This window comes from Budorcas taxicolor, chromosome X, assembly GCF_023091745.1.
Source record: "Budorcas taxicolor isolate Tak-1 chromosome X, Takin1.1, whole genome shotgun sequence".
NCBI lineage: Eukaryota > Metazoa > Chordata > Mammalia > Artiodactyla > Bovidae > Budorcas > Budorcas taxicolor.
This window is the reverse complement of record NC_068935.1, coordinates 79,052,661-79,079,897: the sequence shown is the minus strand read 5'-3', so window position 1 is coordinate 79,079,897 and position 27,237 is coordinate 79,052,661. Positions and strand designations below refer to the sequence as shown.

General features: G+C 40.5%; 1 protein-coding gene and 1 non-coding gene across 3 annotated transcripts; one reads left to right on the top strand and one right to left on the bottom strand.

Annotated features, from left to right (window-relative positions):
• Positions 1–4,265: 4,265 nt before the first annotated feature.
• On the bottom strand, positions 4,266–4,372 carry LOC128070705 (U6 spliceosomal RNA). Its single transcript, XR_008201675.1, has one exon. It is a non-coding gene; the product is annotated as a U6 spliceosomal RNA (small nuclear RNA).
• Positions 4,373–14,061: 9,689 nt separating this feature from the next.
• On the top strand, positions 14,062–27,232 carry NONO (non-POU domain containing octamer binding). 2 transcript variants are annotated; one of them, XM_052662885.1, is made up of 11 exons: positions 14,062–14,166; positions 19,236–19,406; positions 20,421–20,614; positions 21,917–22,218; positions 23,023–23,118; positions 23,317–23,513; positions 23,858–23,942; positions 24,374–24,476; positions 24,987–25,026; positions 25,252–25,361; positions 26,032–27,232. In XM_052662885.1, exons 2-11 carry the CDS (start codon positions 19,256–19,258, stop codon positions 26,164–26,166), a joined length of 1,413 nt encoding a protein of 470 aa, XP_052518845.1. In that variant the 5' UTR covers positions 14,062–14,166; positions 19,236–19,255; the 3' UTR covers positions 26,167–27,232. The 2 variants fall into 2 exon arrangements, with proteins under 2 accessions (XP_052518845.1, XP_052518846.1); XM_052662886.1 differs by having other exon boundaries at positions 14,081–14,166; positions 19,247–19,406.
• The last annotated feature ends 5 nt before the right edge of the window (positions 27,233–27,237 follow it).

Below are 27,237 nucleotides of genomic sequence, written 5' to 3'. Positions count from 1 at the left end.
TCTCTGTTTCTCCCTCCTTTCTGTCCTTGTCCCCCACCCCCCACCCCCACCGCGCGCACTCTCTCCCCCAGTCTCTTTTTTGTCTCTGTCTCTCTGTCTCTCTTAGGCACGAGCACGCACGCGCGCGCGCGCACACACACAACACACACTCCCCCTCCTGGATGGTCCTTAGCATGTGGGTGTGGCTGGGGTTGAAGCTGGAGAAGTAGGGGAGGGGGGAGGGGGTATTAGCATTAGGCCTACTGGCTTTAAAAAAAAAAAAAATGCGTGCCAGGATCCATTCCCAGACCTCTTTAGAGTTAGAGCACTTTACAATCCCCGCTCTCCACTTCCCCTCTAAGGGCTGGAGAGTATTTAGTATCCTGAGATACTAGAAGAGGCTCGGGCTGGAAGGGAGTCCCAACACATTTTTAGGTTTGGTGTCCAGTTCCTGCTCTGGCCTGCCTCTTTGCTCTGGGCCTTTCTTCCTTCCCACACTAAGCCTCTCCTAGCCTTGTAGTCCTTGAGAGTCTTATCCTGCCTTGCCTCATTCACTTTCTCAGAAACCTTATCCTTCCTGGCTCCCCTCATGGCCTTGAGGTTATCTTTGCTCTCTCCTGTACACAAGATAAAAGTAAGAATTTTCCCCTTTAGGTTTCCCAAACCCAGCTTTCTCTTTATCTTAACCAGTATACTGTGTAACCATCTCTCACTTTCTTATTTCTCTGTCCCTGTACCTCCTTTTTGCGTTTTCAGTTTGTTCCATCTCAGTTGGGCCACCTTGTTCTTTTGTATTGCCAGCCCTTCTCAACACATGCTTGGATCTTTGGCTGCTCTGGTTGTGATCCTTGTGCCTGGTTTCAAGTTGAGGGGAGACAATCTAAAGGGGGTTGATGGTGTATTCAGAAGTATAGTGTGTGGGTTCTGGAGACAGACCAGAACTCTGATCTCAACTCTGTCTTCTTTTTAGCCAGTTGCCTTTGAATACATCACTTGTCAAGTCACTAGGTCTTATTTTTCTCATCTTTTAAACAGAGATAAGAAAACCATCTAAATCTACAATAGGGGCTGGTCAAATCAACTTTGGTTATATTCATACAATAAATGTAATCATTAACAAACACATTTTTGAAAAAACTAATGATGTAGAGCACAGGATTTTTAAGGCAGTGAAACTATTCTGCATGATTCTGTAATGGTGAATACATGTTTGTGACATGTTAGAACTCATAGAATGTACAACAAAAGTGAACTCTTACCTGAAGTATGGGTTTTGAATGATATTAATGTGTCATCTTCTGCCGCCCTTTTCTTCTTTTGCCTTTAATCTTTCCCAGCATGAGGGTCTTTTCCAATGGGTGGCAGAGGATGAATGGTTAGATAGCATCACCGACTCAATGGACATGAACTTGATCAAACTCTAGGAGATAGTAGAGGACAGGAAAGCCTGGCGTGCTGCAGTTGATGGGGTGGCAAAGAGTTGGACACGACTTAGGAACTGAACAACAACAACAGCAAATGCCTCAGTGTAGGTTCATCAATTGCAACAGATGTACCACGCTGGTGGGGGAGGTTGATAGTTAAGGGAGGCTGTGGAGCTGGGAGGCAGGGAGGGCAGGGAGTATATGGGAACTCTGTACTTTCAGCTCTATTTTGCTGCAAACCTAAAACTACTCTAAAAATAGTCTATTAAAAAAACAAATGATACATGAAAACACTTCTGATATTACATTTTTTACAAAAGGAGTTAAAATATGATGCTAACTTTTAGAAAAATTCTATATATAGGTGTGCTTAGAAAATTACTGCAAAGGGGTTCCCTGATGGCTCAGTGGTAGAGAATCTGCTTGCCAATGCAGGAAACACGGGTTCAATCCCTGATCCAAGATGATCCCACCTGTTGCGGACCAACTAAGTCCTAAACCCGTGGGCCACAGCTGTTGAGCCTGTTCTCTAGAGCCCAGGAGCCGCAACTACTGAGGCTTGAGTGCTATAGAGCCCATGCTCTGCAAGAAGAGAAGCCAGCAGAATGAGAAGCCCGAGCACTGCAAGTAGAGAGTAGCCCCTGCTTGCCACAAGGGAAGAAAAGCCCAAGCAGCAGTGAAGACCCAGCACAGCCAAAAATAAATAAATAAATACAATTGTATAGAAAAGAAAATGACTGGAAAGAAATAGTGAATCTAATGATACCTCATATAGCAATGCTACTAAGATTTAGTGAGATGTACACTTGCCTGACATATAGCAGGTGTTTAATAGATACTTGTTAGTATTATAAGAGAAACAGCTGATTTCATGAATGATTTGGGACTTCATACACTCGAGCCTTCATGTTGTTAAAATATATGTGTATATATGTATATATATTTCTCTTTGAGTAAGCGAAGATTGCCCGTATTTAATAGGTTTGAGTATGTATTAGCCACAGATGAAGGGCTCTAACATAGAATGAGCTGATGGGGGACAATAGAGCAGGTGTTGAGTAAGACTGTGGCCTGCAATTCAACACTTGTTTCAGCCTTGTTACAGTTATGACATAGTACTGAGTACTATTACTTGTTATTCACCGTTTATAAAGCAGTCCTAAAGTTCTGTAAACACCATAACAGGTAAAAACTCAGTCCCTGTCTTAATGAGAGTTCTTTCATTTTAGTTATATATATACTTTTCTGATTATAAAAATATAAATGTTCACTGTAAAAACGTTGAAAAGCATAGAAAGTTTGAAGAAGAAAGCAATGATCACTTTTATCCTACTCATCATACCTGGAGATACAACTACTCTTTTTGATGTATATCCTTCCAGTCCTTTGTTTTCTTTTCACATATGTCTTTTTTCAAAGTAGGAATTATCTTGTACAGTGTGTTCTACAACATAATTGTAATAGCTGTAGATTATTCCATCATTTGCATGTGCCATGCTTTACTTAACTAACTACTGCTGGATGTCAAACTTTTATTATTTTTTCATGACAGGCAAGGCTGCATATAACTTGATTAAACAAATGGTGATACTTCCCTTGTGGCTCAGCTGGTAAAGAATCTGCCTGCAGTTTGGGAAACCTGGGTTCCATCCCAGGCTGGGAAGATCTCCTGGAGAAGGGAACAGCTACCCACTCCAGTATTCTGGCCTGGAGAATTCCATGGACTATTTACATGGGTCACAAAGAGTCAGACACGACTGAGCAACTTTCACTTTCACTTGGCAGCCCTTTGATTAGAGTCATGTTCACTCTTTTTTTAAAAAATATATAAATTTATTTATTTTAATTGGAGGTTAATTACTTTACAATATTGTATTGGTTTTGCCATATATCAACATGAATCCGCCACAGGTATACACGTGTTCCCCATCCTGAACCCCCCTCCCTCCTCCCTCCCCGTACCATCCCTCTGGGTCGTCTCAGTGCACCAGCCCCAAGCATCCAGTATCATGCATCAAACCTGGACTGGCGATTCGTTTCATATATGATGTTATACATGTTTCAATGCCATTCTCCCAAATCATCCCACCCTCTCCCTCTCCCACAGAGTCCAAAAGACTGTTCTATACATCTGTGTCTCTTTTGCTGTCTCGCATACAGGGTCATCATTACCATCTTTCTAAATTCCATATATATGCATTAGTATACTATATTGGTATTGTTCTTTCTGGCTTACTTCACTCTGTATAATAGGCTCCAGTTTCATCCACCTCATTAGAACTGATTCAAATGTATTCTTTTTAATGGCTGAGTAATACTCCACTGTGTATATGTACCACAGCTTTCTTATCCATTCATCTGCTGATGGACATCTAGGTTGTTTCCATGTCCTGGCTATTATAAACAGTGCTGCGATGAACATTGGGGTACACGTGTCTCTTTCAATTCTGGTTTCCTCGATGTGTATGGCCAGCAGTGGGATTGCTGGGCATATGGCAGTTCTATTTCCAGTTTTTAAAGGAATCTCCCCACTGTTCTCTATAGTGGCTGTACTAGTTTGCATTCCCACCAACAGTGTAAGAGGGCTCCCTTTTCTCCATACCCTCTCCAGCATTTATTGCTTGTAGACTTTTGGATTGCAGCCATTCTGACTGGCGTGAAATGGTACCTCAGTGTGGTTTGATTTGCATTTCTCTGATAATGAGTGATGTTGAGCATCTTTCCATGTGTCTGTTAGCCATCTGTATGTCTTCTTCGGAGAAATGTCTGTTTAGTTCTTTGGCCCATTTTTTGATTGGGTCGTATATTTTTCCGGAATTGAGCTGCAGGAGCTGCTTGTATATTTTTGAGATTACTTGTTTGAAAAATATGGAACGCTTCATGAATTTACGTGTCATCCTTGCGCAGGGGCCATGCTAATCTTCTCTGTATTGTTCCAGTTTTAGTATATGTGCTGCCAAAGCGAGTGCTAGAGTGATGTTCACTCTTTAGAACTGACTCTGGAAACATGTATTTTTACGTAATGTTCTATACCATTCTAAAGTACCCTTGGGCTTCCCTGGTGGCGCAGACGTCAAAGAGTCCCTCTGCAATGCAGGAGTGAAAGTGAAAGTGAAGTCGCTTAGTCGTGTCCCACTCTTTGGGACCCCATGGACTGTAGCCTACCAGGCTCCTCTGTCCGTGGGATTTTCCAGGCAATAGTACTGGAGTGGATTGCCATTTCCTTCTCCAGGGGATCTTCCCAACCCAGGGATCAAACCCAGACTTCCTGCATTGTAGACAGACGCTTTACCATCTGAGCCACCAGGGAAGTAACGAGAGTTCAATTCCTGGGTCAGGAAGATCCCCTGGAGAAGGAAATAGCAACCCACTCCAGTATTCTTGCCTGGAGAATCCCATGGACAGAGAAGCCTGGTGGGCTACAATCCATGGGGTCGCAAAGAGTCAGATATGACTGAACGACTAAGCGTGTGCACACACACACACACACACATAAACAAAGTACCCTGGAATGAAGAAAAGGAAATATGCATTTAGGGAGACAATGGGGAAATGCTAGACTGTGAGCTCCTCAACAATAGGGGCCAGTTCTTACTCATCTCTATCTCCAACCTCTAGCATAGTCCCTGGTATGTTTATTGGATGAATTGCTGGACAAATGAGTTATGGAGAAAGGGGGAAAGCCTCAGTGAACTCAAATTGCAGTAACATTTCTATAATATAAGGTTAATAAGAAAAGAAATAAGAGTGAAACAAGAGGGGAGAAAAGGCAGACAGTCAAAGATAAGGAATCTTCATCTTCATCTTTAAAAAGAAGAATACTACTTAGCCATAAAAAAGAATGAAGTAATGCCTTTTGTAGCACCATGGATGGACCTAAAGATTATCATACTAAGTGAAGTAAGTTAGAGAAAGGCAAATACCATGTGATACCACTTATATGTTGAATCTAAAATATGATGCAAATGAACTTATGTATGAAACAGAAGCAAACTCATAGACATAAAGAACAGACTTGTGGTTGCCAAGGGGAGAGAGCTGGAGAAGGGATGGAGTGGGAGTTTTGGGGTTAGCAGATACAAACTATTATACATAGTTAGAATAAACAACAAGGTCATACATACTGTATAGCACAGAGAACTATATTCAGTATCCTGTAATAAACCGTCATGGAAAAGAATATAAAAAAGAGTGTATATTTACCTATAACTGAATCACTTTGCTGTAAGGAGAAATCAACACAAATTGTAAATCAACTATACTTCAATTTTAAAAAGTAAGCAGAGTCAATAACATTGCTTCAGTGAAAATTAAGAAAAAAATATTCTATTGAGAGCAAAATTCTTTTTGTATTGTTAAGCAATTTTAAAAATACAAAATAAAATTATTTGAATATTTTTTAGAAAAAGAGGGAGAGAAATGTAGCAAAAGGGCACCTATTCCTCCTAATCAGAAAGTCCAATGGTGGCAGTCTTGACTACACTCTTTTTTAATATTAATTAATTTATTTTATATGTGGCTGTGCTGGGTCTTCATTGCTATGGGCAGGCTTTCTCTAGTTGCACCAAGTGCAGGACACTCTCTAGTTGTGGCTTCTCTTTGCAGTGACTTCTCTTGTTGCAGAGCATGGGCTCTGGGGCTTGAAGGCTTAATTGCCCCACAGCATGTGGTATCTTCCCAGATCAAGGATCAAACCCCTGTCCCCTGTATTGACAGGCAGATTGTTAACCACTGGACCATTAGGGAAGTCCTACACTCCACTCTTTAACATTCACTCTGACCTGTCCAAACATCTCTCCCAGGTTGGGAAGCAACATATCCTAATTTACTCCACAGAGGGTCAGCTGACTTTATGAGACACACACTCTCAGGTCTGTATGGGTCCCAAGATTTCTACAGGACTTTCTGCTATGGTGCTGTCCCTTGAGAAATCAACTTAGGTTAATATTACTTCTTCGGGTCCAACATATACTTCTTTTTTTTAAAATAGGAGCTTTATTGAGATGGAATTTATATACTATACAATTTGGCCATTTAAAGTGTACAACTTAATGGATTTTAGTATATGCAGGGATATGTGCAACCATTAATAATCAGTCAATTTTACATTTTCATCATTTTAAAAAGAAATCTTGTATCCTTTAGCTATCTTCCCCCATCTCTCTATCTCCCAAAGCCTTATCCAAGCACTATTCTACTTTTTTGCTCCGTAGACTCCCCTATTCTGAACATTGCATGTAAATGGAATCATATAAATATGTGGGCTTTTGTGACTGGCTTTTTTCACTTAGCATAATGTTTTCAAGATTCATCCATGTTGTAGCATGTATCAGAACTTTGTTACTTTTTTATAACTGAATAATATTCCATTGGATGGATATATCACATTTGTTTAACTGTTCATCAGTTGATGTACCTTTTGGCTATTATTAATAATGCTGCTATAAACATTCATTTTTACCAGCTTTTATGTGAATAAATGTTTTCAGTTCTCTCAGGTAGAGTGCCATTTCTGGATCATATGGTAACTTTATGCTTAATTGTTTGAGGAACTGCCAAACTATCTTCCAAAGTAGCTGAACTATTTTATATTCTCACCAACAGAGTTCCAGTTTCTCTACATCCTTGCTAACTCTTGTTATCTGATTAATCAAAGTCCATTTATTTAGGTCTTCTTTAATTTCTTTCAACAATGTTTTGTAGCTTTCAAAGTATAATTTTGCACTTCTTTTGTTAACTTTGTTCCTAAGCATTTTATTCTTTTTCATATTATTGCAAATAGGATTGTTTCTTATTTTCATTTTCAAATTGTTCATTGCAAGTGTATAGAAATACATTTGACATTTGTATATTGATCTTGTATCCTGCAACCCTGCTGAACTTGTTTATTATTCTAATCATTTTTTAGTGGATTCCATAGCATTCTCTGTATATAAGATCATGTCATCTCCAAGTAGAGAAAGTTTTACTTTTTCCTTTCCATTTTGTATACTTTTATTTCTTTTTCTTGCAAATTATCCTGGCTAGAACCTCTAGTACAATGTTGAATACAGGTGGCATCCACTTATAGTTCTGAAGACAGAGTCTTGTAGACTTTTTGATAGCAGCCATTCTGACCAGCCTGAGATGGTACCTCTCTGTGGTTTTGATTTGCATTTCTCTGATTATGAGTGATGCTGAGCATCTTTTTGTGTGTTTGTTAGCCATCTGTATGTCTTCTTTGGAGAAATGTCTCTTTAGTTCTTTGGCCCATTTTTTGATTGGGTTGCTTATTTTTCTGGAATTGAGCTGCAGGAGTTGCTTGTATATTTTTGAGATTAATTCTTTGTCAGTTGCTTCATTTGCTATTATTTCCTCCCATTCTGAAGGCTGCCCTTTTACCTGGCTTATAGTTTCCTTTGTTGTGCAAAAAACTTTTAAGTTTAATTAGGTCCCATTTGTTTATATTTGCTTTTATTTTTGTTACTCTGGGAGGTGGGTCACAGAGGATCCTGCTATGATTTACGTCAGAGAGTGTTCTGCCTGTTTTCCTCTAGGAGTTTTATAGTTTCTGGTCTTTCATTTAGATCTGTAATCCATTTTGAGTTTATTTTTGTGTATGGTGTTACAAAGTGTTCTAGTTTCATTCTTTTGCAAGTGGTTGACCAGTTTTCCCAGCACCACTTGTTAAAGAGATTGTCTTTTCTCCATTGTATATTCTTGCCTCCTTTGTCAAAGATAAGGTGTCCATAGGTGCATGGATTTATCTCTGGGCTTTCTATTTTGTTCCATTGATCTGTATTTCTGTCTTTGTGCCAGTACCATACTCTCTTGATGACTGTTGCTTTGTAGTATAGCCTGTAGTCAGGCAAGTTGATTCCTCCAGTTCCATTCTTCTTTCTCAAGATCGCTTTGGCTATTTGAGGTTTTTTGTATTTCCATACAAATTGTGAAATTATTTGTTCTAGTTCTGTGAAAAATACCGTTGGTAGCTTGATAGGGATTGCATTGAATCTATAGATTGCTTTGGGTAGTATACTCATTTCACTATATTGATTCTTGGAAAAAGGAACCCTCTTACACTGTTGGTGGAATGCAAACTAGTACAGCCACTATGGAGAACAGTGTGGAGATTCCTTAAAAAACTGGAAATAGAACTGCCATATGACTCAGCAATCCCAGTGCTGGGCATACACACTGAGGAAACCAGAGTTGAAAGAGACACGTGTACCCCAATGTTCATCACAGCACTGTTTACAATAGCCAGGACATGGAAGCAACCTAGATGTCCATCGGCAAACGAATGGATAAGAAAGCTGCGGTACATATACACAATGGAATATTACTCAGCTATTTAAAAGAACTCATTTGAATCAGTTCTAATTAGGTAGATAAAACTGGAGCCATTATATAGAGCGAAGTAATTCAGAAAGGAAAACACCAATACAGTATATTAATGCATATATATGGAATTTAGAAAAATGGTAACGATGACCCTATATGCGAGACAGCAAAAGAGACACAGATATAAAGAACAGACTTTTGGACTCTGTGGGAGAAGGCGAGGGTGGGTTGATTTGAGATAATAGCATTGAAATATGTATATTATCATATGTGATATAGATGGCCAGTCCAGGTTCGATGTATGAGACAGGGTGCTCAGGGCTGGTGCACTGGGATAACCCTGAGAGATGGGATGGGGAGGGAGGTGGGAGGGAGGGTCAGGATGGAGAACACATGTACACCCATGGCTGATTCGTGTGAATGTATGGCAAAAACCACCACAATATTGTAAAGTAATTAGCTTCCAATTAAAAAAAAAAAAGACAGTCTTGCACACTGGACCATTCACTTTTTTCTTTTTGGCTGCACCACGTGGCATGTGGAATCTTAGTTTCTTGAGGGATGGAACCTGTGGCCCCTGAATTGGAAGTGGAATCTTAACCACTGAACTGCCAGGGAAGTGCCACCTTTTAAAAAAATTGATGTTACCTGTTTATTTAGTTACCTGGAAATTTGTGGAGGACAGATCATCCTTAGTACTGAAAAACCCTATATTACTATGTTCGGTGTGTGTGCTAAGTCACTTCAGGTGTGTCCAACTCTGCAACCCCACTAGGACTGTAGCCCGCCTGGCTCCTCTATCCATGGGATTCTCCAGGCAAGAATACTGGAGTGGGTTGCCATGCCCTCCTCCAGGTGGGTCTTCCTGACCCAGGGATCGAACATGTGCCTCCTGCATCTCCTGCATTGGCCAGCAGGTTCTTTACCACTAGCCCCATTATTATGTTCAGCACCTTGAAAATATTCAAGTATTATGTGATTGATAATGATAATTAGGAAAAAAGGACTTATCAGAGCCTTGCTTTGACCCTTTTTCCTCTGTTGCTTGGTTGGCTCTTCTCACCTTAAACTCACCTTGACCAAAACTGCACTGATTGACTTTCCCTCTGCTTCCGCTGCTTCCCGTCCTGGCACAACCAATCAGGCACCCAAACCAGAAACCTGCAAATCATTCTAGTCTTCTACTCCTTACCTTCTTAACTGATTAAGTCTCCTTGATCCTACCTTCTAATTATTTAGATTTGGTTTCCTCTCCTCTATCCGTACAAAGACTTCGTTCAGTCCTTCTCCATCTTTCACCTGAAATTATGATTGTATTCTAGCCGGTGTTCTGATCTCCTAGCTTGTCTCTCCCAATCTTTACTACACACTGTTGCCAGAGTGACTGTGGTAGCTGAATAATGCCCCCCAAATATATCCATGTCCTAATTCATGGAGCCTGTGAATATTACCTTATTTGGCAAAAAAGTAGAACTTTGCAGATGTGATTAAGGATCCTAAGATGAAGAGTATTCCAGGTGGTCCCTAAATGTAATGACAAGTGTGCTTATATGAGAGAGGCAGAGGAAGATTTGACATATAAAGAAGAAGAAAAGGCCCTGTGACCACGGAGGGAGAAATTGGAGCCGTGCAGCCACAAACCAAGGAATACCAGCAGCCACCAGAAGCTGGGTGAGACAAGAAGCACTCCTAGAGCTTCCTGAGTGATCCTGGCCCTGCTGGCACCTTGATTTCATCCCAGTGATACCAATTCCAAACTGCTGGATTCCAGAACTGTGAGAGAATAAATTCCTGTTAAGTCACCAAGTTTGTGGTAATTTTTTAACAGCAACCTCAGTACATTAATACAGTAATCTTTCTGAAGTTCAGACCTATCATATATGGAAAAAAATTTTTGTCTTTGTCTCTCAGTCTCTTTGTCTCTCTCTGTCTCTGTCTCTCTCTCTATGTGTGTGTGTGTCCATGTATCTGTGATAGCCTGGAAGAAAATCTACCAAAATGCTAACAGTAGTTTCTTTTTAAAAATTATTTATTTATGGTTGTGCTGGATCTTTGTTGCTGTGTGTGGGCTTTTCTCTAGTTGCGGTGAGTGGGGCTACTCTTCGTTTTGGTGTGCTGGCTTCTCATTGCAGTGGCCTCTCTTGGCACAGACTCTAACAGCACGGGCTTCAGTAGTTGCAGCAGGTGGGCTCAGAGTTGCAGCAGGTGGGCTCAGTTGCACATGTGGCCTCTAGGGTGCATGGGCTTAGTTGCTCTGTGGCATGTGGGATCTTCCCAGACCAGGGATCAAACCCATGTCCCCTGCATTGGATTCTTATCCACTGTACCACCAGAGAAGTCCAACAGCTATTTCTGCATAGTGAATTTTGATGTTTATGTGTGTGTGTTTAGTCGCTTCAGTTGTGTCCAATTTTTTGTGACCCCATAGACTGTAGCCTGCCAGGCTCCTCTGTCCATGGGATTCTCCAGGCAAGAATACTGAAATGGTTGCTATTTCCTTCTCCAGGGGATCTTCCTGACCCAGGGATTGAACCTGTGTCTCTTAGGTCTTCTGCATTGATGGGCAGGTTCTTTACCACTAGTGCCACCTGGGAAGCCTATGGATGGTGTTTATGTGTATTCTTGAATGTTTCCTTCAATAAGCATTTATTACTTTTAAAATGAGAATAAAGACATGTTATTTTTACAAAACCCTTAAATCTCTCCATCACCTACAGATTAAAGTGAAAAATTCTAAGCATGGCACAGGCTCTTAATTATTTGTCTTCCTTGGTGGCTGAGACAGTAAAGAGTCTGCCTGCAATGCAGGAGACCTGAGTTTGATCCCTGGGTGGGGAAGATCCCCTGGAGAAGGGAATGGCTACCCACTCCAGTATTCTTGCCTGGAAAATCCCATGGACAGAGGAGCCTGGTGGGCTGCAGTCCATGGGGTTGCAAAGAGTCAGACATGACTGAGCTCCATCATCTACAGATTCAAGTGAAAAATTCTAAGTATGGCACAAGTCCTTAATTATTTAGCCTATATCCATCTCTTCAGTCTAATTTCCAGTCACTCAGTCTCCCCCCTTCTCTTCAGTCATGACAAATTACTTAAAACATAGGTCATTCTGTCTCTGAACCTTTGTACACTGGTGTCTCTGACTTCAACCTCTTAGTTAAGATGATTCAAAGGTGCTCTTTTCTGTGAAGCCATTCCTGATCCACTCAGGTAGAGCTGTGTTACCTTTACCTTTTCAGTTCAGTTCAGTCGCTCAGTTGTGTCCGACTCTTTGTGACCTTTACCTTTAGCATGATACTATTATTTGATTTGCCTACAGTATTGTTTACATTAACATTTCTCTGCTTATGTTGTGATTGCCTTAAGAAGATACACAAAAGTACAAGTTTTCTTTTGTTATTTCATTTGGTTTTCCAATGGTGTAAACAGCTGTGGTAATTAAAAAGTTAATTTAAAATGTTATTGAATCCATAGCTTTTTTGTAACTTTGTTTTTCACTCAGCATATACTAAAAACAATCATGCCAGAGTCTGTAAAATATTTGATGTTAAAAGTCCTTATAGATCTTTATGCATTTATATAGAAAGATAGCTAAAGTATTTTTAAAATGAGAAAGCCATGGCCCAGAAAAATATATGTAGCTTAATCCTTCATGTATAAAAAGGTAGAAACTTTTCTCTTTGACCAGGACAGTATAAATATAGAAAATAGAAATGCAAGAATGCAGTCATAATTGTAACCACTGGGATGAACAGGAGAGAATTTTCTCTTTTTACTCCTGAGTATTTGTTTTTGTTTTCTGTAAGCAGGAAAAATGTCTTTTTCAGGGTAGAGGTATTAATTCGTTTTTCATTATAGAGGTGTTGCCTGCGTGCCAAGTTCCTTTAGTCATGTCTGACGTTTTTCGACCCTCTGGACCATAGCCCACCTAGGCAAGAATACTGGAGTGGGTTTGCCATGCCTTCCTCCAGGGGCTCTTCCCCACCCAGGGATTGAAGTCCAGTCTCTTGTGCCTCCTGCATTGGCAGGCGGGTTCTTTACCACTAGCGCCACCCGGGAAGCCCAATAGAGGTATTATTTATTCTCCAAAAGTTTGGTAATCATTGGTATTAATATGTCCAACATGGTAGCCACTAGCCTTGTGTGACTGCTTGAATTTTAGCTAATTAAAATGAAGTGGAATTAATAATTCAGTTCCTCACGTGCACTCCTCCTATTTCAAGTTCTCAATGGCCACACAGGGCCAGTAGGTACACCCATATTGAACAGAGCAGAAATAGAACATTTCTGTCATTGCAGGAGGTTCTAGACAATGCAGATTTAGATCACTGTGTCCCCACATAAGGTGGCGCCAGTGGGAAGACCCTGAAACCCTGAGTGTGAGTTAGTGGGAATTAACTACAAAGACCTATCAGGTGAGCAGTTGTAGTCCTCGATTAGCCACAGGGCTAGCTAGGCATTATTGAAAAATTGGCATCCTTTGGAGTACAGAAATCAGTCTGATCTGGAGGCCTAAAATGTATCCATGGCAGTAATGACACCTGTTGATTCTCTCTGTAAAGCACGGGAACAATAATGATGTTTGGACTGCTGGGTTCCCTGGTTACCATGGAAATAAGAGTGCTGGTTGCAATTCTGAGTAATTACGCAGAGACTGAAGTATCGATCTCCCCTCCTCGCCTGCATCCCTTTCTTTAACCATAACCATAGTGATGACTGTTTCAGCTGGGCTTCATGAGTCCACCTGGCAGCAGGAGAAGCAACTAAAAAATCTGATTAAGTAAGAAGTGTCAGAGTGTAAGTCTTAATGAGGAAATGTGAAAAAAGAAACATGGCGGGGCATTTTTTTTCAGTGGAAAAAAGCGAGATCTACTACACTGAATACAATGACATTGTTACTCTAGCTGTTTGCACAGGCGCAGTGCAGGAATTCTCAGAGCACGCCTACGCGCACATTATCTCCTCTTCTCTTTCCCTCTCTTTCCACTTTCCTCTCTCTCTCCCTTTTTCCCCCTCTCCTCTGCCCCTCCCATCACTTGGTCTTTCGGTCTTTCCATTACTTAGTTGACGTCTCTCCTTTCGACCCTCCACTCCCTACCCGTTTATCCCCCTCCCCCTTTCCTTTTCCGCCTCTAGCGGACGCAAATTGCGCAAGCGCACTCGCTACAAAGCCTCGCTCTTTGTCCCCATCTGTCGTTCACACGAACTCCAGTCTTTCACATTCAGTAGCCAATAAGATCGAAGAAATGGTGGAAAACCGAGTCCACCTCTGGAGATAAATGTTGATTGGCATATCAGATAACCAATAGGGAACGCCACTTTGTACCCCTTGGGAGGCACCGATCTCCGCCGTCTCGTTTCCGGCGGTCGCGCGCTCTTTTCTCGGGACGGTAAAGGCCGTGTAGCGTCGCCGTTACTCTGAGCAGAAAACAGTCGGTGAGGGTGAGTATGGGGTCGACTTAGTTCTTGTTCGAGAGAAGAGTAGGATTTCTAGCGACAATCGGTGAAGGAAGAGATGACGGCGAGGCTGGGTTTGAAGGAAGGTGGGCCGTTCGTTCTGCGGCCCCTTGAGGCCTTGTCTCCGCGGCCACACGGTCTCCTCATCCCACCCGCGGAGGCCCATCGCTCTCCGCTGGTCTCGCCTTCTGCTTTAACCTGATTCCCTTTTCCCTTCCCTTGCCGTTTTTTTGTGCAACACATCTTGGAAGCTGAATCTTGTCAGTAAGTTCCCCAATCGTTGAGCCGCCCTGGGCCTGAGGGTGTGGGGTCTATTATCCGAGAGCGCTGAAGTCGCGGCTGAAGGAGGAGGCGCTTTGTCGGGCGCTCCTCCTCTCGACCTCGTGAGGCCGTTAGTTCCGGAGGAGAAAGGGGGCCCCCTCCCCTACCCCAGCGATGCTTCTTTGTCAAAACTCTGAGCTGGGAAGTTCATCTGCTCGTCCAGCCCTTGCTGTTTTCCTAGGCAGATTCCTGAAGACTTTTTTTGTCCTGTTGCCTGTCTACTCGACCTGTTTATGACATCACTTTTTAAAAAATGAAAATTAATTTTATGGATTTCCTATCGGGTATTTTACCTTTGGAAAAACTGTTCTCGTAAGCTGCCGCTTTGTGTTCTTAACAGAAGTCGAGGTTAAAGAGGACTGGGAGGCACTTTGTTATCTTCAGTCAAAGTTGAGGTAGGGGTAGGGTTGTCAGAGAAAATACAGGACACCCTGTTAGATTTGAATTTCACGTAAACAACAAATTTTTTTAGTACACATGAAATGGAACACTAAAGAGATTTATTTTTCAAAATCTGAAATTCAAATTTAACTGTAATGTGTTTTTATTTGATACATCTGGCCACTCTTAATAGGGGGATCCTGGCTAGATTTATATTGTGTCTTTGTCCATGTTCCTTATTACTAAATGAAAGGTCCTAAGAGATTCTTGGAAACGGGCCTTACCTGACCAGTGTCTCCTGCAGCTTTCAGGCTGGTCCACATCCAGGCAGCCATTTCCATCTGGTAGATTTTTACCAGGTTTCCCCCACACACAGTTTCCACTTAAAAGTTGATCCTTTTCCTGAAAATTAAGGGGACATTTTATTTAGGTTTCAGATACGTGGTGTAGTGTTTGGTTTGTGCAGTTGTGTTGCAAATAGCCCCAGTTTTTCTAACAGCAATATGTATTTGCTCTCAAGAAAGTCCATCAGGGTTAGTCTTTGGGGCAAATAAGTAGACATAAATCCTTACTGTTGACCTTTATGATTTATTCCCTTCTCAGAGGCCCCAGTGGCTAGGGGCAGTGAATTTATTACCCAGATATTTGCACATATTTCCAAATTATATTGGTGGTCATCATCAGAAGTACATTACAGGGACAAATGCTTACTGAATACTTGCTACTTTGTGGGCACTGTTTTAGGTGATTTATACAGTATTATTTTGTGTTCACTGTTGAATGACTTCTTGGGAGATAAACTGAAGGGAAAGAGTAATGATTGGCATTATGGAGACATTTACTCGACACAAAGGTAGGCAGTTTGGTTGTAAAAATAATTTTTGCTAGAATCCAGAAGAGCAAGGGAAGAATGTAATTGATGAAATTTGTCTAACTGGAGCACCGCATATGTAGAAATAGGGGTGGTGATTGTCAGCAGGAACAAGTAGCTGTAATGTCCATTATCTGGTTTGGTCAAAATAACCAGTCCTGTGAGATAGATGTTACCCCCATCTTACAAGTGAGGAAACTAAGAGTCAGAGGTTAGGTGACATTTTAGTAAGTGTTTTGAATTCTAAAGTCTAAAATCAAGGTGAGTTCAATTACTCAGTTTAGACCATAGCAATGAGCATGAGCTTTAGAGTTCAGCAGACCTGAGTTCTACTCCATGCTTCATCACATTTGTGTGACCTTGGATGTACATCAGTTTTCTTATTCAGAAGATAGTTGTGAGTATTAAATGAGATAATATAGGCTTAGCACAGTGCCTGACATTCAGTGATCAGTTAATATCTGGTATTAACATCTTAACTACCACATTGCACTTTCTAAAATAAAAAATAACTTCCATTGAAGTAATTCTAAATAGTTTAAAACATCCCTATGATCAAAGAGATAATTTCTACTAAGAAATTATAAAATGGCCTTTTTGAATGGAGTGAGGTGTGATTAGGATGTAAATATAGAGTTTTTAATATTTCAGTTTTGAGTGGATCTCTGTAAGGATTTCCATTAACATGTAACATTGTGGGTTCCTGAATGGGATGCAAGATATTGAGGCTGGGGCCACTGACTCTTAAATTAAAGGCTGGAGATTTAAAAAAAAGGTGAGAAAGACTCTTTGGATTCTAGCCAGAGGTAAGAAGAAATAGTTGGAGAAATGGCTATGAAAATAATTCACGTTTCTGCTATAGGCTTTTGGGATCAGGGGAATGGGGGTGTTTAATATGTAGGACTCATAGGGGAAAACATCTGATGCTAATGCCCACCTTACCTATCCCCAGCTCTATTTTTATGGTTTAATTTCTTATATCTTATTTTTAAAAACATTTTCTCTTTTTTTTAAGGTATCAAATTTGCTCTGAAACTGTTGCACTTATTCACAGTATTTAAAGTTTTTAAACTAAAAAATAAAAATAAAAAAAAATAAAGTTGTTAAACTATAAACTATGTGGCAAAAGTCACAAAGGTGTTTAATAAGAATTTATCCTATGGAGATATTTATTGCAGCATTATAATAGGAAAAAGCTGAAAACAGCCTAAATGTCTCATAGGGAGTAGTTTAGTAAATTAGTGTACATCCAGGTGGACTTTATGTAACCATTAAAAATTATAATTAAGTTGACACTAGGAATGAGAAAAGGGTGAATATAAAATAGTGCATTTATGGTTGCAGTTTTGAAATGACAATATATGTTTTTAAAGGTTAAGAAGCGAAAATGGAAATTGTGGGAGGAATATCTGTTCATGGAGGTGCCCCAAGACTTAGCTGAGAGCATTGGTTTATAATAGTGACAAATTATAAATAACCTAAGTGTCCTGGCACTATGAGGGCTTGGTTGACAGTAGAATACAGAGTCCATTAACAATAAATGTAGAAGATTTAGGGACATGGAGTATACCATTTAGAGTACATACAAATATGTAAATAAGTGACTGAAATGGCATATCAGAATGTCAACAGTGACTTTTTCAGTGGTCAGTCTTTGGGTTTTTGTTTTATTGTTTTCTATGTTAAAGATGTAGTTTGTACTTTATTAATGAAGAACAAAAGACTGATGAAATGATATACATGAGAATTCAAGTTTTGGCTTGAATGTCAGATTTCTAGTGAGGCCAAACTCACAACTATTTAAAATTGGAAATCTTCCCCTTCCACTCCCTGTCCACTTTCCCCTCCTCTCAACTTTTATTTTCTCCTAGCACTAAACCTCTTAAGTACTATGTAATTTAATTATTATGTATATTTTCTCTCACTGGAAGGTTATCACTGCTGAAGGCAAGACTGTTCATTGATTCATCCCAAGCACCTAGAATAGTGTCTAGCAAATAAGCATTTGGTGAATAGTTGTTGAATTAATGTAAAAAATTAGTAAAAAAGAAAAAGTCATTTTTATCATTTTGTTACTGGAAAGCCAGTTATAGAGACTATTTCATGGATGTAGTTTTTAAATCTTAAATTATATTCTTAGAATAAATTATTAGAAGTAGAATTCCTGAGTTAAGAAATATGAACATCTTGATACCTCTTGTTACCTGTTGTCTTATAAAACAACTTTATACAGAACTTAACTGCATTGATATTTTCAGTTTTTGTAGGATATGATATAAAAAATGTATCAATGTTAAAGTTTTATACACATAAGTGTCTTGTATATTCCTCATCCAGAATCAACAGCTACCAAGCCTTTGTCACATTTTTTTAATCTGAGGAATATAATTTATTTTAAGGGAATCATGATGTTAATAATACAGTTTTTGGAGAAAAGATCATTTTCTGCATCTTTCTTTCAATTAAATCTGACTGGAGGGTCTTATGTTTAGGGTAAAAGATTCATGATTGATTTTTGTCCTTTAATTTACTGGAAAACTGCCCTTGGATAAGGGAGATAGTCCTCAGCTGATCCATTAGGAAATTTCCATCTTGAAACCATCAACTTTTGTATTCAGCCTTGATTATACCAGGAATTTTCATTTTAATCTTATGGGTTTTTGGCCATGCCTAGTGGCTTACAGGACCTCTATTCCCCAGTCAGGGATTGAAGCCCAGCCACAACAGTGGCTTGGAATCCTAACCACTAGGCAACCAGGGAACTCCCTTATGTTGATTTTAAACGACAAAATTTAAGATTTTATGATTGTATATGTTTGTATTGGATGCTTTCATTACTTTGATAGTCATTTATCTTTCTATTATGGTTAATAATGATATTTAATAATAACAATATATGCTAATACAGAACTAGTATTTTCACATATTCATCTTCATAGCTACCTTGAGAGGTAGGTGTTTTTATTATCCCTTTTATAACAACTTAAGGAACTGGTTCAAAAGTAATTTACTAGTAAGTGTTAGGACCATGTTTCAAATATAAGTATGTCTAAATCTATACAGCCCATACTTTTCCACAGTATCAACTATAGGCTAGGGCTGCAAGGTGCCAAAGAACAAGACTTACTAGTCCTCGAGATAACGAGAATCTATTTCAATCATTGTATTTTTAAAGTGTGCTTTAATATTATGATAGGGCCATTTTTTAGGGAGTAGATTATTTTGGGAAAGTCACTTCAATGCATGTAGTTATTGAACTGGAAGGTTCCTCAAGTCATTCTTTTGCAAGCTGTTCTTATTTAGTACTTGTCTAGTTTCTGTGTGCAATATAACTGCTAGTGCTGGTGGTTTTAGATGGTTGAATTGTACTCCTTCACCATACCTGTTTGAAATAGTACCATAGGTGATTAATTGACATGTAAGTCACCAGGAAATTAGTGACTGAATATGTTCTAAGCACTGAATGTGTCTGACATTTCAGTTTATTTTTAGGGTACAAAGATGCAGAGCAATAAAACTTTTAACTTGGAGAAACAAAACCACACTCCAAGGAAGCATCATCAACATCACCATCAGCAGCACCACCAGCAGCAACAGCAGCAGCCACCACCTCCACCAATGCCTGCAAATGGGCAGCAAGCCAGCAGCCAGAGTAAGTACATGCTATGTAATGAAGTAGAAATAGGTTCTGTCTTGGGAATAGTTTCTTGATTTTTAGATTCGACTCTTGGGATTATAAAGGAATGGGCTTTTGTGGCACACCTTTGTTGTTCTTTTCCCTATTTACCTCAATACTTAGGATAGAAAAAGGCTGATTCTCTGAAAAGGAGCAGATATGTAGGATAGCAGTTGAATACAGGTTGCTTCGCTGCATTGGCACATTGTTTTGCTAAACACTGTGGTAATTGTATGACTAGTAGGTAGAGAAAATATAAAGAAGGTTTTTAAGACTTAATGGAGAAGAAATCTGATACTGAGTATTATACTTTTAGCCTAGGGCCTCTGCCTCCCTAGTTTTAATCAGAGTAAAAAATCTTTAAAGATATGTTCTCATCCATTCCACTAACTTTGAGCACCTCTTGTATGCATCTAAAACTACAAACAACCTCATCTTCCTTATTTCCAAAAATTCCTACAAAGAATACTCTTTCCTAACTCATTTCTTTTCATTACATTACCCCAAGCCTGAAAGAATGGGAACTGTTAAGGTTATGAAGATTGATTTGGGATTGGGAAATAGGGCAGTTTGTGTGTGTGTGTGTGTGTGTGTGTGTGTGTGTGTGTGTGTGTGTGTTTTAATTATGTTTTAAACGTTAAAAATCCAGTCACTTCTGACATAGAGCTCCTTGACTTGCTTGGTTTTCTCTTTGACAGTAGCTCTTGTATTGTCTTTCTGTCTCTTGAGTTAGTCTAGGTTGGCTCCTGGACCATAGTAGAGCTGTTGAGAAGTCCGTCCTCCCTCCCTCCACCCCCCAGATCTCTGCATACTGCTTTCACATTCTAAGTGCAATTTACTGATAAGTGGTTAGTGGATAGATTCCATTGGGAAATGGTGTTGACTTCTTTATAGCAATTACATTTCTTATCTAGCAGCAGTTGTAACTCTTTGAGGATATGACTGTAAATCTCTCCCCAATCTTTTAAGTGACTATGTTTCTTCTCTCAGATGAAGGCTTGACTATTGACCTGAAGAATTTTAGGAAACCAGGAGAGAAGACCTTCACCCAGCGTAGTCGGCTCTTTGTGGGCAATCTTCCTCCTGACATCACTGAGGAGGAGATGAGGAAACTGTTTGAGAAATATGGGAAGGCAGGCGAAGTCTTCATTCATAAGGACAAGGGCTTTGGCTTTATCCGCTTGGTAAGCAGCTGTGGGCTTTTAGAGCATGTGCTCTAAAAGGTGGTGAAGCTAGGAAATGATGGCTATGGAAAATTAGGCAGTAGAAATAATTCTCAGATGATGTTTGTGAAAGCTTATAGTTGGTAGAACAGGATAGAATGCAGATTTTATTTTAATTTTTCCTGATAGGTTTTTGTTTCAAGACAACATAGGTTTATTTGCCTAGGACTCTGGGGCTTAAGTGTGCCCTTTGGAACTTTTTTTAATCGGGAAATTTCAAGCATATAGAAGTGGAGAGAATAGTGCAGTGAACCTGTACATACTTGTTACCCAGCTTCAATAACTATCAAGTCATAGTTAATCTTGTTTTTTCTGTACCTTTCCCCTGTTTACTGTCCCCTACAAATACTTTTAGTAAGTTAAGATTTTTTCCTGAAAAAATAGGAAAAGACTTTTAGTAATGATCAAGATTTATATAATTTATTTCCAAAGCCTTTATGCATGTATTATCTCACTTAAGAGTCCTCAAAACCATGAGGGGACAGTTTTATATCTTTTTTTTAAATCTACTTTGAAAGAAAAATTTTAATTGCTAAAATCCACATAATATAACATTTATCATAACCATTTTTAAGTGTAGATGTCTGATTTGATTTAGGAAATGTGTTTAAGTGTGTGGGGGAAACCTTTTTGGGCATTATCTATCTCCATAAATGAGGAACATAATGTGCTAGTGAGATCACTGGATGTTATAGTCAGAACCAGTCTTCATTCCAGATCTACCACTAACTCAAAACTGTATGGGCAAGTCATTTTTTCTGGGGCTCAGGTTCCTCTTTAAGAATGTGGAGGGGAGGGTCCCATCAAGGTCTGTGGTTCTAAAGAGGCCTCTTGGAGGGTGTAGTGATTCTGATTACTCTGGTATATAGCTAGCTGAAACTAAAATAACTCTGACTTCTGTATTGTAAGAGTAGGTTTTATGCTGGTCATTGTCCAGATTTAACACTTAAGAGAATAGCTTGTCATACTGATGACCATGGAAGTGATGTTAACTGTAGAATTTCCAATTGATTTATTACAAGGCCATCAGAGCAATTAGGTTAACCAAAGAATTATCTGAAACACATGAATCCGTTCTTCCAGTTCCATCCTTTTTTTTTGTTTTGTTTTGTTTTTGTATGCTTGTTTCCAAGGGTTTTGGGTTTGGTTTTTTCTTTTTTTGAGACACTGAGGTATTGAGCTATGGTACTTTAGACTCTTGATGGCTGTGTAGGTGGTCATTGTTCAGCTGTTGAGTTATTCTGACTTTTCTCTGCTTCCTAGGAAACACGAACCCTAGCGGAGATTGCCAAAGTAGAACTGGACAACATGCCACTCCGTGGAAAGCAGCTGCGGGTGCGCTTTGCCTGCCATAGTGCATCCCTTACAGTCCGAAACCTTCCTCAGTATGTGTCCAATGAACTGCTGGAGGAGGCCTTTTCTGTGTTCGGCCAGGTGGAGAGGGCTGTAGTCATTGTGGATGATCGAGGCAGGCCCTCAGGAAAAGGCATTGTTGAATTCTCAGGGAAGCCAGCTGCTCGCAAAGCTCTGGACAGATGCAGTGAAGGCTCCTTCCTGCTAACCACGTGAGTGAGGGGTCATTTTCAGAAACATACCTTAAATGCTACTTCCTTCTGTGGTCTGGGGAGTTAGCCTCTAAGAACCATGTTCTTGTGTTCATTTAGAAGACTAGATACTATCCAGCTCTCTGGTAGGGTTTTCAGTATAATCTTAAATTAATGGAAATGGTATGAGGATTAAAAGATAGACATTTTCAGTAAGTTGTCATTTAGTCAGTTGTTAAATCTCCCCTTACTGTGAAGTTTTAGAACTCGTAAATTGTTTTATGCATGCAACATCTCTCTTAGTATTTATTCCAAGTCGTTATTTTGAGTTGGAGTTGTTGTATGTGAGCTAAGTTGAGTTCTGAGCTTGCTCAGTTGTATCCGACATTTTTGTGAACTCATAGACTGTAGCTCACCAGGCTTCTCTGTCCGTGTACTTTCCCAGGCAAGAATACTGGAGTGGGTTGCTGTTTCCTTTCCAGGGGATCTTCCTGACCCAGGGCTCAAGCCTGTGGAACCTGCAGCATCTCCTGCATGGCAGGCGAATGATGGCTGCAATGGGGCAGCCCCACACTTAAGTACTTTACCTACTTAAAGGCTGTGTTCAGAGATCTGAACCATGACCCCATCCTGTCAACCCCAGATTCCACAGAGTTCTGTTTAAAGAACTTGGTTACTTGGGACTAGGTGTAAAAGCACCTTCAGAAGTATGTTTAATTGTTTAGTGCTGACCCTTAATTAGTTCATTGTGCCACCAACTCGTAGAGAGGGAAGCCTAATGAAGGTTATACTTTGACTAACACTGAGTGTTTTTCTTTCTCCCAGATTTCCTCGACCTGTGACTGTGGAGCCCATGGACCAGTTAGATGATGAAGAGGGACTCCCAGAGAAGCTGGTTATAAAGAATCAACAATTTCACAAGTATGTGATCCTGACAGATTCCCTGTTAGTTGTTTGCCTATTTATTCTTAAGGAAGCTTGTAATGGGTTGTGTAAAAGAGGCAAGTCTTTGCTCTATGTGTTCAGTGGCAGCCATTGTCTTGGCCCTTGGGAGGAATGTAGTGTTTAGTTGGGAGAATCTTGGACAGAGTTTTAGTAACCCAGACACCTTGTCAATAGAGAGCGAGAACAGCCACCCAGATTTGCACAGCCTGGCTCCTTTGAGTATGAGTATGCCATGCGCTGGAAGGCACTTATTGAGATGGAAAAGCAGCAGCAGGACCAAGTGGACCGAAACATCAAGGAAGCTCGTGAGAAGCTGGAGATGGAAATGGAGGCTGCTCGCCATGAGCACCAGGTCATGCTGATGAGGCAGGGTGAGTATCTACCTAAGGCTTAAAACTAGAAGAAGGACAAAATAACTTTTTTTCAGGAGTTTCTTTGTATCAATCAATAGAGAAAGGCCTAAACTTCAGCTTTTATTCTCTGAAATATTTTGTTGATCTTGGTAGGCAAATGAGCTTGGAGATGTGGCAGAGGATACTGGATTCTGTGGAGAAGGAAATAATAGGTTTGACTTCATTTTTGGAATCTGGATACCTCGGATGGCCACTCAGGGATTAAATATCCCCTTTGCTTTCTGGATCTTTATTTGTGGAAAATTAATGGGCCTATATGAGGAGGGTGAAGAATACTCTGAATCAGTCTGTTGTTTTTCTAGATTTGATGAGGCGCCAAGAAGAACTTCGGAGGATGGAAGAGCTGCACAATCAAGAAGTGCAAAAACGAAAGCAGCTGGAGCTCAGGTAACTTTTTTTTCCTCCAACCCTTTTTCTCTGACAACTCTGAAAGGTAATGTCTTACTCCTGCTTCTTAACTACCATGCTATCTCATGCATTTGTAAATATGTTGGCAAATATTTCCTGGCTGCTTCTCAAGTTCTCCCTTTAGGTAGATGTTTTGACTGCCCATGGTTCTGTGAATTCTTGGGACTGCACTAAAGAGGAAAGCAGCTGAGTGATTGGTCTCATGAGGCTGGCTCCTTTGGGAAAGAACTTTTTCCCCTAAAGGACACATTGGGGTTGTTTTAGGGCTCGGCCCACTTAACAGTTGCCTGGAGAACTAAGGTAGTTTTCAGTGGGCTCTTGGATCTCCTTGGCTGAGTCCCCTATTAAGACAGATAATCTGTTCAAGTTCTGGAATGCCTGTGCTTAAATATCTTGGTGACTCTGTGCAGGCAGGAGGAGGAGCGCAGGCGCCGAGAGGAAGAGATGCGGCGGCAACAAGAAGAAATGATGCGACGACAGCAGGAAGGATTCAAGGGAACCTTCCCTGATGCGGTATATCTCTCATGTGCCCATGATACGACAAACTCACCACTAGGATTAGGAAACAATAGGCTATGACCAATTTTTCCATTCTGTGACACTTCTTTTAGAAAGAAGCAGTCATAGGAAGGAAAGGTAAGGTTTGAAGAGGAGCTCTTTTTGCCTCACAGGCAATTTAGGATGAAAAGCTGGGGCTAGTTTGTGCTGTTTAATCTCAGTGACTGCAGGATCAGATAGATTCAGTCCTGTAGCAGCCTTGCCTGGTCTTCTGATGTCCTCAGCAGTTGTACAGGTTGGAGCCCTGAAAGAAATCATGTGTCTCTCCTTTCATCTCTCAATTTGTTCCTGATAGGAAACTCAACTTGTGTCCTAGTAGCTCTAAACTTGAGTTCATTGTACAACTACAGTGAGTTAATTTAAGGAGCTGTTGCAGATGTTCTTTAGTATGTGGTCCTTAGTGGATTGTGGTAGAATGAATGCAGTGCTGTCTTGGACTGTCTTGAGTGTTTTTTTGTTTTCCAGAGAGAGCAAGAGATACGGATGGGTCAGATGGCTATGGGAGGTAAGGGCTTAGGAGATTAATGGTACAGATTTCTTTTTTTGTCTCATCTCTGGTGAACTATGTAGCTTCTCCTACCTAGTCCAAATTTAAGGGGCTTGACATTTCTGGAAGCAAATTTTGGTGGGAGGGTAACATGTCTTAGCCCAGAGGTCTTGGCTTGTTTCCTTTGGCGTAGATTAAGAATGTCAATGTCTGTCTCCTCTACTGATCACTACTCTGCTTTAGGTGCTATGGGCATAAACAACAGAGGCGCCATGCCCCCTGCTCCTGTGCCAGCTGGTACCCCAGCTCCTCCAGGACCAGCCACTATGATGCCAGATGGAACCTTGGGATTGGTAAACTGCAGAGCTTTATAGTAGCTAAATGGTGATAGGAGGAAGGACTTTGCCTTCATGGTCCTTGGGCCTGCTACAAATTAAATAGTTTTTAGGATCACTGTTATCTATAAAATGTTAACGTCAAGCTCTTTGAGTCTTGTGCAAACCCAGTCTTAAATTATATTTTATCCTCTGACTGGCTAGTCTTGATTGACATTTTTTGCTACCCTGGGTAAATAGGTTCCTTTTTGGAGGGAAGGCAGCAAAGGTTAGGCATTATATGAAATACATGTGAGTCCAAAAGATTTATGGCTCATGCAGTCCTGAGGTGGTTTAGTTGTAGTGTCAGAATGTTTACTTTGAATAGGGTTAAATTTGCTGAAGAGTGATGGCCTGCCCTTGTCCATATACCTAGTTCAGGAAAAAGGACTTGGCTAACATTTATCCAGCCCAGGAATTTAGTATATAATGTTACTTAGCCTGTAGGAATCAGGATAAAAAGTTAAAGATGGTTGGGTGGACCTGTCAGCAACTTCCTTTTTAGGGTTATCCACTATAGTTTAAACAGGCTTAGTCTCCCCTACCATCAGGAATGTTGAATGGAAATGGCCTCCAGGGGAGGGACTATGGATGGGTGGGAAGCTAGGGCACAGGTTCTATTATAACATCATTCTCTTTTCTCCTTAAGACCCCACCAACAACTGAACGGTTTGGCCAAGCTGCTACAATGGAAGGAATTGGAGCAATTGGTGGAACCCCTCCTGCATTCAACCGTGCAGCTCCTGGAGCTGAATTTGCTCCAAACAAACGTCGCCGATACTAATAAAATTGCAGTGTCTAGTTTCCCAAAACCCTTAAAGAAGGACCCTTTTTGGACTTAGCCGAATTCTACTCTGGAAAAGTGTTAGGGATTCCTCCCAATAGTTTAGGTCTTCCCTGCCTGTAGTACTCTAGGGAGTATGTTGGAGGCAGAGGGTAAGGGAGGGGTGATATTTAACAAATCAGTTCTATGTGGTATATCCTTTCACTAATCAATTCTGTGTGGTGCATTCCTAAAATCTCATGTGATTGTTGAGAGCCTGCGAGGGCCAGGGAGCCATGGCAGAATGGATCCAATTAGAGCCCCCATTAATCTTAATCATTCCACATTTTGTCCACCCTGTTCTATTTGCTTTCTTGAGCCCCCCCCCCCCACCCCAGTCGGTAAAGAATCTGCCTGCAGTGATGGAGACCTGATTTCGATTCCTGGGTCAGGAAGATCCCCTGGAGAAGGAAATGGCAACCCACTCCAGTATTCTTGCCTGGAGAATCCTGTAGACAGAGGAGCCTGGCAGGCTACAGTCCATGGGGTCATAAGAGTTGGACATGACTTAGTGCACTGTCTTACCCCAGAGATCCTGCCGCATATACCACAAAAACCAAACATCCCCCAATGACCTTGGCCCCACTGTTCCAATCACTCCCAGGTGGGAATTCAGGCACATGTCCACAGAGGTCACAGACAACATACATACGGTTCTGTTATGTCCCATATATTACCCTTTCATGTCCCAAGGAAGACATTTTCTCTTAGAGATTTTCATTTAGTGTATCTTTAAAAAATCTTGCGTTAAACTTGCCTCCATCTTTTTCTTGGGTAAGGACAACCCAGAAATGGCCCTTTTGTGTCTGTGATGTTGCCATTCACAGCTTTGATAGGCCTAGTACAATCTTGAGAACAGGGTTGCTGTATGCTGAATGTCAGACGGTAGCTCTTAGCTTTGCCTATCTTAGGTAGTTATGCTGTGCATTTTTTATTGGTGTACCATGTTTGATTTGTCCCTAATACCTTTGAAGTTTTTCTGAGAAATGAAATAATGCAACATGAACTTATTAAAATACATTTTAAGCCTTT